At 35.9% G+C, this 15,147-nt stretch overlaps 1 protein-coding gene across 1 annotated transcript in view; it reads right to left on the reverse strand.

The window, feature by feature from the left end:
- The window catches only part of CUNH8orf34 (chromosome unknown C8orf34 homolog), a 371,243-nt gene that overhangs the window by 212,353 nt on the left and 143,743 nt on the right, over positions 1–15,147 (reverse strand). The window contains exon 7 of the mRNA XM_045286330.1: positions 14,536–14,702. Coding sequence (XP_045142265.1) covers positions 14,536–14,702 — 167 coding nt within the window. The remainder of the gene's footprint in view (positions 1–14,535; positions 14,703–15,147) is intronic.

Below are 15,147 nucleotides of genomic sequence, written 5' to 3' on the forward strand. Positions count from 1 at the left end.
GAAAAAAAATTTTTCTGTTAGTTTGTTTCTATTCCACTTGAGTTTCTGTTTTTATCTGTTTCATTTCCTTTCTTCCACTTGTTTTGGACTAAATTGAACTTGGTTTTCTAGTTTCTTAAATAGAAACATAACAATACTTGAAAAGATCTTGTTTAAAACTGTTTCTTGCTAAGTAATACTTCAGCTATATCTCCCATTTTTAATATGCTACACTTTATATTATCAGTTAGCCTGAATTATATTCCCATCTACCTCTTGATTTTTTAGATTTGTGCATTTTTAGAAGTGTTTAATTTCCACATATTTTGGAATTTTCCTTAATAGCATACTTGTTTTTTCTTGTTTTATGAAACTATTTATTTATGAGGATTCATAAAATCCTGAAGGCGGTATAAATATTTTTAATTTTTTTATGGTGAATAAGGTGAAGGTTTACAGCACAGCTCATCAGTTTTAAATTAAACAAAACGTATACATTTTTTTCTCAGTTTATACATGGCAGTCCTCTTAATGCAACATCTCTCATCCCACTCCTTCCCGTGTTTCCTGCTTCCATTCCTCCTTGTCCCAAACCTGTTGACATTTGTCCTGGGCGAAAGTTCCGCTTCTGATCGGAATGGAATGTGCGCAGTTCTAGAGCTGAAAGATGACTAGAGGCCATAATCATGGGTCCTTCCATCTCTTCTCCTTTTTTTTAATAGAACATTTGTTAAGTTTACAGGGCAAGTGTGGGACAACTGCAAAGACATCATCCAGATCAGCACAAGACCATGATGGTGTCCAAGAGTTTGCTGTGATACACAGTTTAAATTAAAAAGAAAGCAAGAAAAACTACAACCAAAAACAAACTTGAGAAGTCTAAGAAAATGATGCTCTAAATATGGTTGGCAGCAGACCAATATAATATACCTACTGAGGGGACTTCCAGGGCAGGAATAGGATCATGCTTGGGAATACTGCATTATACAAGGCAGGGAAGCTTATAATATTGATCCGTGGCCTTCCCCAATGGAGACAGGTTATCATTCATGACTATACAACTCCCAACACCGTGGCAGTTAATCTCCACTAATTTGGCTTTTTATTTCTTCTATTCTATTTCTCTGCTCTTTTAGTTTTATTTAATTCTGTCATCTAGTTATTTATCTTCTGGAATTCTAATTGGTGGAGAGTTTCTAGTTTTTCTATAAATTTAGTAAGTCTATCTATCTATTGAAAGCCCCTGAATTTCATTCTTCTGAATGGTATTGCATTAGTTGGGCAGCCTTTTCTTCAGAATATTCCTTGGGATCGCCACCCCACCCCACCCCCAGTTTTTTGTGCCTGGTGTGTGTGTGTGTGTGTGTGTGTGTGTGTGACCTGTGGCTTGAGTGAAGTTTCTGCAGCAGCATCTTGGTGCTGTCTGTGTTGGTGGGCTGCTCAGTTGTGTGGCGTTAGGGACTGTTGGATGATGCTAGAAAGAAGTAACAGAAACAAGGAAATGAGAGGAGGGAGAAGCACGAAGGAAAAGGAAAGAGAAAAGAGGAAGGGGGTTAGAAAAGTACAGAAAACAGCAGCCTGAAAGAAAAATAGAAAAATGGGCTTTGGAAGAGGAGGATTAAAAAAAGGGAGCTATTGACTTGAAGAAAAATGAAATGGAAAAACAAACGTCTGTTTGGGTGTATTCTGTTCTTGTTCCAGGAGTTTTGTAGCTGTCATCAGCAAGAACTGGGCAAGCCGCAAGGGAACGGTCTTGGGGACCAGTGCACATGAGTCGATCCAGTGCAAACACAACGGGTCCCATGGGCCCTGCAGGGCAGAGCTTTGCCTGGGACTGCTGGATGGCACTGCAGGGTGCCGCGCTAGGTTTTGGCATCTGGCTCTGGGGCTGAGCGGCTGAGCAGATGAAAATTGTCTCAGGAAGAGTCACCAGGGAGAAAGCAGGGTAGGATATGGGACCTGTCTAAGTTCTGTGGTGCCTTTTTTCCAATGTTTGAAAAAGTGGCCTGATATATGAAAGGAGTACATGAATTTTGATGAAATATCTTATTAACTTTATTTCTGCTTTTCCACAAATTTTTTGAAGCCAGGTCATATTTTGTCCATTTTTAAACTTGTTTCTTAGGCAGACATGAAGCTAATACCAGTTATTTCATAATGGCTAGATGCAGAACCCCTTGCATTAGATTTGAAAATACAGTCCATTAAGGAAAAAAAACCACTGTGAAACAATGGAAATATATACATATCCATATCATCATGTATTTTATTATATATATATCTACATCGGGATTTATAATGCCTTATGCTCAGTAACCTGGTCTTAAGCACCAATTGTGTCATCTGGACAGATTTTGTTTAGCAATAACCTGTGCTCGTCCTGTGGTGTGGGGATAATAACATTGCCTACTGGCATTTTCTACATTGTTAATTGATATACATAAAACATTTAGTACATGTTGTAAATGCATACACATGTGTGTTACTTATGCACATGATACATAAAAATATCTAGAAATAATTTCACTAAAACATCAACAGTAGTTATTCTCAGTAGTTTTTATTTAGTTTTGTCCTTTACATGCCCATATTTACATTGAATATGTACTTTTCATAATAAAAAATAAAATGATATTTTAAAATAATTCAATTCCAGGATTATTTGAAATTGAAAATGCTTGAAGTTAGCATATATTGACTTATCAGTGCCAATAGTTTTCCAGAAAAAATATTCTTTGTCCAAATTCTAAAGTGCTTTGCTTATCAGGACAGCAATAAAAAAATTGTATGCCTTCAGTGAAGAAGAAACTGAAAATGCTAATAAGACTATGAAGCTATACTGAGACAAGTAATAGGCATGTGCTTTTGTTGGTTTTTTTCTTAAGAAATCATTTGCACCCCTGACTCCTATGAAAAGTAATGGAACAATTTAGAAATTGAGTGCACGGAAATGCATATTATAATAGTATTTTCCTTTATAGTAAGATAGAATGTAACATTTAAACAAACATGCTATTGGGAAAACAAAAGCCATATTTTATTTCTTGGTGAAAAAAGACATGTAACCCCAGTTTTATTTTTAGTATAATTTTCTAAGGATCTTTTTTCTCTTACTTACACGTTTTTCTACTGAAGAATAAGTCCTCCCACTTTCTCACGCTATCAGTTTTCTTCATCATAATAGAGTTGCTTGGACCTATTTGACCCTTTGTGCTTAGACTATAGATGAGCAGCATTATATTTTCTATCTCAAATTGCTTTCCAAAATGATATACTTAACTCGGCCACCAAATGCTAGGAATCTGATGGTACGAACACACTTACAATGCATCAGATCATAAATGTCAAAAGTCTACAAGGAAAAGATAAGAATATTGGATTGTAACCCAAAGTTTGTGGGGCTGGTGGTGATGGTGAAGCTATCTGAGAAAAGAAAGAAAAGTTTCCTCCCTTTCCTCCCGTGGCTGTTTTTGAAATGCAGTTCCCAAATAAATATGAAGACACCGCGGAGTAAATGAGACACACGTAAAATAAAGTGCCTCTGACCGCGAGACACAATGTTAACGTGATGAACCTACAAGCTACCACAGCTACACAAATAACTTTGTGGTGCAACATGGGGTGTAACATTTTATTAAATCTTTGAAACGGGCATGTTTCTTTTTAAAATGAACAAGCTCTAATAATAGCTATCAATTGTTTTCAATTTGGTTGCAATTTGCCTATACAACAAATTAATACAAAACCATCAAAGTTGTGCTGTTTGAAATATTTTCATACTTGTCAATATAATCTGCAAGTTTTTCAACTTGCACAGTTTCAATATTTTTGACATTTCATACAGACACATTGGAGCACAGTACAGATTTCCAGTTCTTCACCATCAATTCTTTTCACGCCTGCCTATCCCTACCCCCAGCTCAACACTTCTGAGTAAGCGTAGCAAAACACATTTTTCTTTTTCCTTCTTATAAAATTGTATTTATCCATTTATATAGATGAAAATGTAATACAATGTAGTAATTGCTTTACCTCCTTAGCCAAATTATTTAAATATCTGTTTATCTTAAAAATAAGAGAACATAATGCTTTACATTGACCAATCAACTATTTTGACTTTCAGACTCATTTGTCACTTTATCTTCTCTATATTTCACCTTTGATTATATTCTGCTATGATTAATATCTGTATTTACTGTTCTTAGGCAATTTTCAAAGCTAAAGAAAACATTTTTCTTTGAAATATGCATGCATTTGTAAGAAAATTTTGTATATGAATTCTAGTGGCTTTTAAAAATAATTCTTTTAGGCATGACTTGTAAAAAACAAACAAACCAAAAAAATCAGTTTCTTAGACTTTCCCATTTTTATCTCCACAACATCCCTGTGGAATAGGAAGGTCAGATATTTTTGTTGCAACATTTTACAAATAATAATATGTCTTTCAGATGACAACATTAAGCTACATGCAAATTGAGAGCTGGCTTTGGGTTTAAATGCTTAATGCTTTTCCACACTGTCCACACACCATTCTGCAACCTGGTTCACACTGAAGAAAGAATACTTGCTTGCAAAATGCTCAGCTAAGCTATGGCATACTAACACATACCAGAAATGTATAGCTTTATTCAATTGATAAGTGCATATTTATACATATTTATCACTTTGAAGAAGTGAAACATATTAGTAACATCAAACAATCCTACCTATAAATATATTAGTAAGAAATGGCTATCAAATGAAGATAAATTCAAACAAGTAAACAACTGAGATGGATAAAAGATGTCAATTATTTGTTTTAAGGATTAGATTTGCTGTTCAAGCTTTTGATATTATTCTGTTTTTATTACTTTCATACGGGGAAAGAAAGTAGTATGTTTCAATAATTATTGTTAATGTAAGTCATGTAAAATAATGTATGTGTTTGGGTGATACACAAATATATTTATTTGAAAGGTAATGTCTACATAGAAGTACTCATTATCATTGCAAGTACCATACTCTGATATTTTGTAGAAAAGAATAAAAAGTGTGTAATGAAGAGAATGAGACACAGTATCAATTCTAAAGTAATAACAAGTTACTGAAAGGCAAAAAGGGAAGAAGAATAATACCTACCAAAAACAAATAATCCTAAATATAGGTTCAATATGTCAATACGATAAAACAGAATCTGAAAGCCGCAATCATGAAAGGAAAAAGACATGTTTCAGGTCTATGCTAGAATAATTTTATGATTTAAGTGATTTTTTTCTAAGTGGTTTATTTTTCACGTGTGCCTGTGAAGCACAGCATTAGAAGGGAAGTTGGCGACCATCAGGTGAGAGCCACACTGCATTAGCCAAGGGTTCTCAGCCAGAGGGTGCTTCAGAAAAGCTTGGTCAACTTCTATCTCATCCCCTTTTTGTTACAAGTAATAGATAATCTATTATTTTATTCTTCCTAATGCAGGATATGTTACATTGAAAAATATTCTGTTGACTGCACTCCCTTAAAATAGGGTATCTTGGGGTAAAGGCATGTATGCTTCTTTAGAATTTTTTTGAAATGTGGACTGTATCCAAATCTAATAAATAAAAATGGAAACCTTAGAATGTGCATTGAAACTAGCTACACAGATGATCCCTAAGGGATCATCCCCTGCAATTCTTAGGAATTTCACATAGTCACTCTGTAAGTGGCCGATACACATTTGAGAATGGCAAGCACTGATTAATGAATTAATGGATTTAAAAGAAAGCTGCAGGTCCACAGACTGTTGAATCATATTCAGAGGTCAGGGCTTATTTATTGTTGTTGTTTTTTCTCTCAAAGCACCAAAGTTTAAATGGAACAGAAAATAGAAATCTCTATTAAATACCACATGTCCAAATGTTGTCTATTACTAATGTTTTAGTGAGTTTCACATAATAGATGCATGTTTGCTGGGTGAAATACTACATTTGAGTGTATTTTCCTTAAATGTCTTTGTAATGAGGAGAAACAAGCACAGTCCTATTTGACCCACACAATGGTATATGAACTAGTTAGAGTTCAGAAATACAGGAGAAAGTTGGCAAAATGAAATACCATAATCGAGACACTTCATTGAGTGTATGTTACACTTAAATACATGGTGTCAGCATGGTCAAGTGTATTATTTTGTTTGTGAAAGTTAATTTCATGCATCTCTGTGAAGGTCTGAATTTTCAAATTTATTAATTGATTTGATAAATGTTATGAAAATACATGTATGGCATTTGTATTTGGTTAATTGTATTTGGTGAAATGTGATCATCAATTATGGAATATTTGAGAGTACTTGAAATTTAAAGATGCGAGCTACTTAGATAAAGGTGATTTGGCAGAGAGATAATTTTTGATATCTGCAGAAGTCGCAACTGCATGGGGAGGGGTTGTCTGTACCACTGACACTGACTGTATCAGGGGTGACACCAAAATAGCTATTTATAAAAGTTTTGTGCATAATGTATCCCTGTCATTATAGCAACAGAAACCTTTTTCATATACCCCCTCACAGAGGTTGGGGTCGTCTTTACTTTTTAAATGTCCTAATGCACCCTAGTGACAGTTGGAGTGGGGCTTGGGATCACGTGGTTGTATCTGCACATGGTGCAAGCACACATTTGCTTTTGGTTGTCGCTGCCTGTGTTTTTATGCTCACAGGTTTGTTAAACACATTGGGCTTTGGGCTACGATTTGTGGTACTTAGTGTTTGTAACCCTATGTAAATAACCATTTTTGAGAGTTAAGGTATTTAAAAGAAATGGAGATTCTTTTTAATAAGGCTTCTATTCAGTTACTAATAATGTAACTCAATGAAGACAGATTTTAGAAAACAATTTTATTGTTATTATTTATATTATCACGAACCCCTGAGGTCATTGTAGGTCATGTGCTGGGACCCTGTCCCCAAGATCAGCAGTTTGAAACCACCAACCGCCCCACAGAAGAAGATGAAACCTTTTACTGTAAAGATTTACAGTCCCCGAAACCCCCAGGAACAGCGCTACGCTTTCTTATAAGCTTCTGAGTTAGAAATGACTCCACAGAAGTGAGTATTCATATAATCTAGTAACGGTTCCCATTAAGCAGTTGACAGCTACATTTATCCTGTTTTTATAATGAAAATGTATATTAACTATTACTGAGAATTCTGTATTGCTCATGGTGGTGATGGTGTGATGCTGTGATGTCACCCACACTGGGTGACATCAACCCCAGTGACCCCACTGAGTAGACGTGCTCTATAAGGTTTTTGCAAACATTAAGTTATAAAATACTGAGCTATTGCTTGTGAGGAAAATACAGCTAGGATCTTATGATTTACACTTAATCCATTGTATGTGTGTATATGTTGTTCTTAGTTCTTCTTTGATATTTATTGGTGATTCATTCATGTTGAACTCATGATCAACAGCACTATAACCCTTTTCTGAACAAAGCTGATCTAGCACACTTTTATAGAAGGAATTGTGTTCTCCAAAAATACATGTGAAAGCCTTAATCCCCTGTATGTGGAAATAATACCCTGTTTGGACGTGGGGGCTTCTTTGGTTTGGTTCATGAGGCTGTACTTGAGCAGGAGGGTAGCAAACTGAGTCCCTCTGGAGCAGGGCTGCAAAACAGTTCACCCTGTCAGCCATGGTGAATAAAGGAACACCAGAAGAGCGCAAATTTTAAAATGTGGGCGTACTGGAATGCTAGCCGGGACAGTACATATTCCAGGTTGAAGTTTCTGCTCCAATCCAAACTCACTGCCATCCAGTCCTCGCCAGCCCATATAGCAACCTCATAGGACAGGGTAGAACCAACTGCCCTTGAAGTCCCTCCTAGACACTTAACATTCCTCTCAGAAAATAAGGGCAGTATGCCCTTTACATAGGAACTGCAGAACAAATGTGTCCCACTCAACTATGGGGGCCCACAGCAACACTCAGAACTGTTGGGGAGTCATAGTCCTGGACAACCTCTGATGTCAGCATCAGGGTCCGGAAAAGGGCAGACCATGTCTCTTCAGAGCATCCAATTCCAGGGCTCTGCACGGTACTCTTTCCCTTAGTGTTGCAGATCACACAATTTGTTTAATCCATGTTTATTTATTTCACTTTTTCAGCTGTGACTAAATTAGTTCAAGCAGATTCAAAGCCCTGCTCCTGGGTGGTATTCGATAAAAAGAGTGGAATTGCTATACAGACCCACTATAGAACAACAACAGACAACATGTGAGGCCCTGCCTATGAGCAATGAGCTGCCAGAAGACCCCAGTAACAAGAGGAGATGCCCACAGAGGGACTCCGGGAAGCAATTCCCTGACTGGGACTTACTGTCTCCAGAACCTGGAGACACCAAATGCCTGTTCTTTGACACAGCATGGAGTAACTAAGATAAATATGTTATTTTCTCCAAAAGGCATTTCTCAGCCTTCTTATACTTAGAAACATAAGACAGCATGCTTCAACAGGATGCTTAGGGTCATTTTAATAAAAATCTCCCCAAAGAGCGGCAGAGGTGGGGGTAATGGTCCTCGGCAGACCACAAAAGGGACACTTTTTACAGCAGAAGAGCTGAAACAAAGAGGCAGAGCCTCGCTATACTTGACCTCAGCTGGGAACAGGAGCTCAGGCACTGCTCAGAGACTGTGTGCAGTTCCAGACCGCAACACTAAGGCAACTCAGCAGAATTCTCTGGTTTCCCAGTGCATGTTAACTTCATGTTTACACTATACTGTAGCCCACTCCATGCGTCATAGCATCATGAGAAAGTCTGACCTACTGTGGCAATTCCCAAACTGCACCACAGAAACATGGCGTGAGCACATGCTGTTATAGAAATGATGCCGACAGACTAGCTTGATGGAGCGCTGCCACAAACCTGCCATTTGTGACAAGCAGCTTAGCTGTGACGTGCAATAAAGCAGAAGCGCAGTCACATGAGGCGGGCCTACAGCAGGCAGCACAAACGTTTCGCTGCTCTGAGCATATCCATCCATGACCACGAGAGTGCCATCCGTATTCCCTGGGGGGTTATCAGATAACGAATTTGTAAATAATTAAGTCTATCTGTATTTTACTCACTATCTTTTAGAATCAGAGCACTAAGTTCAGAGGCACTAAAAATTGTTATTTCTTAAAAGACTGTAAATCTGGATATTTTAATTTCTAATATGTGCTAATTTTATATGAAATTCTTTCCTAAATATTATGCTAACCTGTATATTTACTTTTTAAAGCAGTCTTTGCCGAATGCTAGCTAAAACTTATATATAGTTTTTAAAGTTTAAATATGACAATCCTAAAGGATCATAAACCATACATTTTTCAGTCTGAATATTTATGACTTCATTTTAAAGTGATAACTTTCTATTGTTCTGATTTATCTAATGAGTAGTCTGAAGGAAAACAAAAGGGTTTTTGTTATAGTCTTCTCTGTTTTCAATGATTTTACATATTTTTTATTACTAAACTACATTATGTAGTTGAATACTTTGAATTTTTTTTTAACACTTAAACCTCCCGACACCTTTTAACATCATGGAATGAAATTCTCCATTCCTTATTAGGTAAAATTTTCTTCCTGTCCTTTCTCTCATCAATGCAGTTTTCAGTTTTCTAAAATGTTCTTCATAATAAGCTCCAGTGATCACCTTAAGTTCTTGAGAAAGATCTGAGATCAGCCTTTTATAATCCCCCTTAAAAAAAAGTCTAGTTGATGTAAGCCAATGTTTTGATTGGATCTTTGATTTGAAAACACCTCAAGGAGATTAAGACGGGTCCATTATTGAGAGAACTTGCCTGCAGACATCCACGGATCATAGAGACAAGTTTAAACCCTGGTCTCTGCCTGCATGCAAACTGGAGGAGCTATTAAACTAATAACCATGCCCTTTCACTGGTCTGTGAAAAATAAGTGTACTAAAATATATAAAGATTTTTGTAAAGATTGTTTTATCATTATAATTCTTATTCAATTTTGAAAAATTATTGATTTAAATCACATTTGTAAATACGTAAAGAATATTCATCATGCTGATTCATTGTGACTATTACCTTTCAGCATAAGTTCTAGAATATTTGACAATACCTTGAGTTTAAAAATGAGAGCTGTTTAATATGAGGTGATTTGGCAAATGCTTCAATCAGTATCTTTTGTAGTTATTCCAACTTGAGAGGTTCTTAAAATTGTTACATCTTAAATTCCTACAAGTTGATATTTTAATCTCTGATGTATACTATATCCATATTAAGTTACTTTGAAACTGTGCTGATTTATAAATAGTAATTAAAGAAATCTTCCAGAAAATATTTAATCTAATTTAAATATTGTAGATACCATATTATAATATTTCCCATGTGTCCAATGCACTTAGGAAAAGTAATCCACAAATATAAAGTTAAGCTAGAATACTTAAATACTAGCTTGTCTAATCAAAACAAAACTCCACGGTTTTACTAACTAGTACTAGTTCATCTAGAAGGCTATTTTCCCTTTCAATCAACAAATATTACTAACAAGTTAAACTATACTATATTAAAATTAACTAGTAATAATAATTTACCACTTATTGATCAGTTCACAAGGTTTACAAAAAGCTTCACATGCATAAAGATAGTTTTCAGCCCTTTATACCTTGATTTAGATAACAATGGCACTAAACGAAGAAAAACAAAAGCATACTCTGTAAACATAATTTATAAAATGTGTGCTCAAAAAGATATTTTAAATACCATCTGTCTCGATTATGTCTTACAGTGATTCTATAAACTAAATTGTTATTTCATGCAAGAATATAGCATTTTGACTGACATATAACCACATATGTTTCTTTGGAGTCAGAGTTTTACAATATTATCTAATATGAAACAAAATGATGAAAAAGCTAATTTTAAAAAGAATGCTGTTTTGTATGACATTCAGTTGATTCTGACTTATTTAAACTGAAATATGGCAGAATAGACCTGTCCCACATCATTTCCAAATTTACAACTTTAAAAGGACTCACACTCACAGCTCTGGGGCCAATTCTGATTCTTCACAAACTTATAAGACAGAATAGATCTGCACCTTAGGGTTCCCAAGACTTAAATTTTTCTGACAATAGAAAGCTTCATTGTTTTCTCTCATAGAGAGGCTGGTGGGTTCAAACCACTGACCTTGTGGTTAACAACTCAATGCAAAACCCACTATGCCACCAGGCTGTTTTTTAAAAGGATGAGGCAGGTAGCTACTATGTAGCTTCTAATTTGGTTTGGGTCAGGACTTGAAATATGTTGAAATGTTAATAGAGACATTACTAAAGATGCCAGGTGTTAAAATGAAATAACTTAATAACATTTTCTTTTAAACTCATACTTGACATATTTGTCTCTTACTATAGCATGACTGATTTTTTCTCTTAACTCTTATATTAACTGAAATTATTCCCACACATTTGTTTCATTTCATCTGAGGTGATTCATTAATCAAAAATATAAGAAGTATTACACATCATGAACTTATCTATACTAGTTATTTTTAAGAGAATTCCGATACATTTTCAATAATGTAGTAGGTTAACTATTAGGTTGCTAACCACAAGGTTGGTAGTTCGGATCCATTAGGCTTTTTTGTGAGAGACAGATGAGGCAGCTGCTTCTGCAAAGATGTACGGACTTTGTCCTTTAGAATCACTATTAGTCAAACTCTACTGTGTGGTAGTGGGTATATTGTTTAATCAATTAAGTGATGGTTAGAGACAGGCATTTGGGGGCCTTGAAGACAAATATAGATACAAACAACATTTCATTTAACAGATAAATTGCTGAGCTAAATAATGTTTCAGAGAGAAGTTCCTGTTGTACAACTTTGTCGGGGGGACAAGTGGAAAGCAAGACCTGGGAACCTTCTTTATTATCGCAGAGACCTAAGCATCAGCATAGCTACACTACCATCCAACTGTGCTGAGCTATGTTGGCTGGCAAAACGGAAGTCCATGTCTTAGCCCATTGCTCACTCTTAAACTTGACCACACAACAGAGTAAAAATATGATCTATAAAAAATAAAAAGTACTAAATGAATAAATGGAGACTAGTTATTTCTCATGAGAAACTGCCCACTCAATACACTTCTCTGAGCCCAAGTTTGGGCAAGTAGAAACGAGCATTGAGTGCCCAGGTCAGTTGCTGCAAGAGTACTTGGGTTCACTGCAGTTAGAAGGTTGCCTCCATGCTGCCCAGAGATGCCTGAGGCTATCAGGATCTAGTGCAATGTGGTTCTTAGTGCGCCTCCTCTCTCTCCAGCAGATTCTCTTTACAAGATGAAGTGCAGCTGCCTTCGCTTATCGTGGTGGAGAGAGAATGGAGGACATCTGCAAACCCAGGATAAATGAATCAAAACATTAATCTCAGCACCTGCCACTTTGTTGACTCTGGCCCATGGAAAACCCATAGGACAGAGAAAATTTGGCCTCGAGGATTTCTGAGACTGTAAATCTTTATGGGAGTAGACAGCCTCAACTTTCTTCCATAGATCAAAGGGTGGGTTTCAACCGTTCACTTTGCAGTTAAGGTCAGCATAACCCACTGTTCCACCAAAACCAAACCAAACCAAAAATAGCCACCGAGATAGAGTTGATTCCAACCCACAGTGATCCTATGTGGGGTTTCCAAAGCTATAGTTCTTTCCCGGAGCAGGCACATTCCTCGCACAGTGCAGCTGGTAGCTTTGAACCATCAACCGTGGGTAAGCAGTCTATCACTTACCTGACAGAACCACTAACTCCTCTGTCATCGAGTCAATTCTGGCTTGGGTTTCTGAGGCTGGAAATCTTTACTGGAGCAGAATGCCTCGTCGTTCTCCCACAGAACAGCTGGTGAATTTAAATTAGTGACCTGCTAGCAACCCACTGAGTAACCCACTATGTCACCAGGCCTACACCAAGAGGACTCCTTAAATACTGATGTGAAGTATGGCCTCTCCCACCCTTCCATTGATGATTAGTCTTAAACATTGTCCTGCTGTCGTTCTCTAAAGCAGAAGAGCAATTTACAAGCATAGCCAGAGAGCACAATAGCCAGGGACATCCTACTACATGAGCACACCTCAGGGAGCAATAACCACATCGGAGCTTCTGAACTGACACCATCTGACATTGTAGGGTGCACTGGAGCTATCAGATGCTCCAGGAAGCATGCCCTGGTCATCTTCTCTTATATTGTGCCATCCCTATCACACTGTGTACTGAATTTGTACCGTTTTACATTTCTATCAAGAATACCAGAAAGTACGATTCCTACAAATAAATATAATGGTTATTGTTTTAGTTTCTTATGTCCTCAGATTCAAGGATTTGGCCTAGCACACAGTAAATGTTTAGTAAGCGTTAGTAGAAATATATATTGAAATTGCTGTATCTTCCACATTCATGATAGGAGATAAGTTAAAAAACGCTCTTACAAAACACCCATACTTACATATTAAAACACAACAACATGTAATGACAATGCCATGGTATAGTCTCCTTAACACAGGAATAATTCAACTACTATGCCATAGAAAACATCAAAGAACTTTTCATCATTGACTGGATAATACATTTTTAGGCCTGTAAATTGAAAATCATTTATTATATGACAAAATTTCACTGCCATTAATCTCTAAAACCAAGCAATCTGGTTGGTGGGAGTATATTTAGAAAATGTTTCATTTTTGTGAGACTCAGTAAATTAAACTTATTTGAAGCTTTCAAATGATTGCATGACTTTTTTCAGTTAAAAATACCATATTGTTACAAATTATTTGAAAGTTGTTTTAATTATTTATAGTAGGTTAACTGATTCCAACTTTAAAACTTTTAAAATTGATTTTATATATGTATTGCACTCGCTGAAATGAAAAGTATTTCCTTCTTGTATAAGAAATGGTTCCCAAGGAAAATATTCAATTAAGAACTATGATGAAGATAATTCTGATCAACAAAAATATACAGTTACTTTGTTAAAAGACAGCAAAGAATTCCCTGCATATATACTAAAAGTAGGGTGTCTTTCTAACTGAAGTAATAGGCCTGTAAAAACAGAAATCTCTGTAAACTCTGCTGTCATTTATGGAAGTCATAAAACATGAATTTACTAGCTCTCCCTCAAAATTTTATTCTCTTTTCCTGAAATGGTTCTGGAATAACAAGAGGGATATCTTGGAATGAGGGCTGAATATGTACTTTGGATACAGTTTATAGACAATAGATATAATCAAGGCAATTATCATTAGAGAATAAAGCAGACAGGCTTGAATTTTTATCACAGCTGCACACAGAAAAAGCTTGATTAAGTAATCAGAATGTAAAGGGCTGCATATACAAAGCACAGAATACAGACTAATAAATGCTCCACATGCCCAGATTATTTAAAATTGAACCTAGTTTTTACATGCAACTTAGTGAAGTGGTAGAGTAAATAATGTCTTAAAAGTTTTCTTCATCTAAGACAAAGACTACTCAAAAATTTAAAAAATCTCTTAATCTCTACATTGTTACAATACCAGAAAAGAAAATAGAAATGATTAATTTTTAAAATTACCCAGCAATTCCATTGCATCATCTTCATTATCAATATCTTCTTCTGTTACAGAAGGGGTAGGGCTGTGGATGAATTCAAAAGAATCTTGAGAAAGCATTGCCGCCAGAAGTTTCTTATGTTGTTGCTGCTGCTGTTTTAATCCTTTAGTCTTCGGTTCCATCTTTAAACTGCCAAAGATTTCAATGTTAATTCCAACGAGGCTGAGATTATGAGTTAGTTTTAGTAAGTAAAGAAAATGTATAAACTGTTTTTATTCTTTTATGCAAATGTACATTCATATTACTAAGATACCTCGCAGGAATACTAGAAATATAGAATCTGCCTTCTTTCTTAGACTTGCTTTGTTCATACTCTAACAATTCCCAAGGGTCTGTGAGTGAGCATATGGAAAACTAAATATTTCCTGTCCCATTAAAAGTTAAGTTAATCAATTCCAAACATGAGTTAAAAACAAAAACAAGTCATTAAAAACAGGTGTAAGGGAATAAATAATTTTACATACTGCTCTAAGAATTTTTTGTTTCCTACAATTGAAATCTATTTTCTGGTTGATTTGGTCTAGGCTGCCAAGACATGGGGTAGGGTAGGGTAGAAGAAAGAATGGAGTCAGAT

Source organism: Echinops telfairi, unplaced genomic scaffold (genome assembly GCF_000313985.2).
Source record: "Echinops telfairi isolate 266 unplaced genomic scaffold, ASM31398v2 ScPeMD7_1;HRSCAF=3_0, whole genome shotgun sequence".
NCBI classification, from domain to species: domain Eukaryota; kingdom Metazoa; phylum Chordata; class Mammalia; order Afrosoricida; family Tenrecidae; genus Echinops; species Echinops telfairi.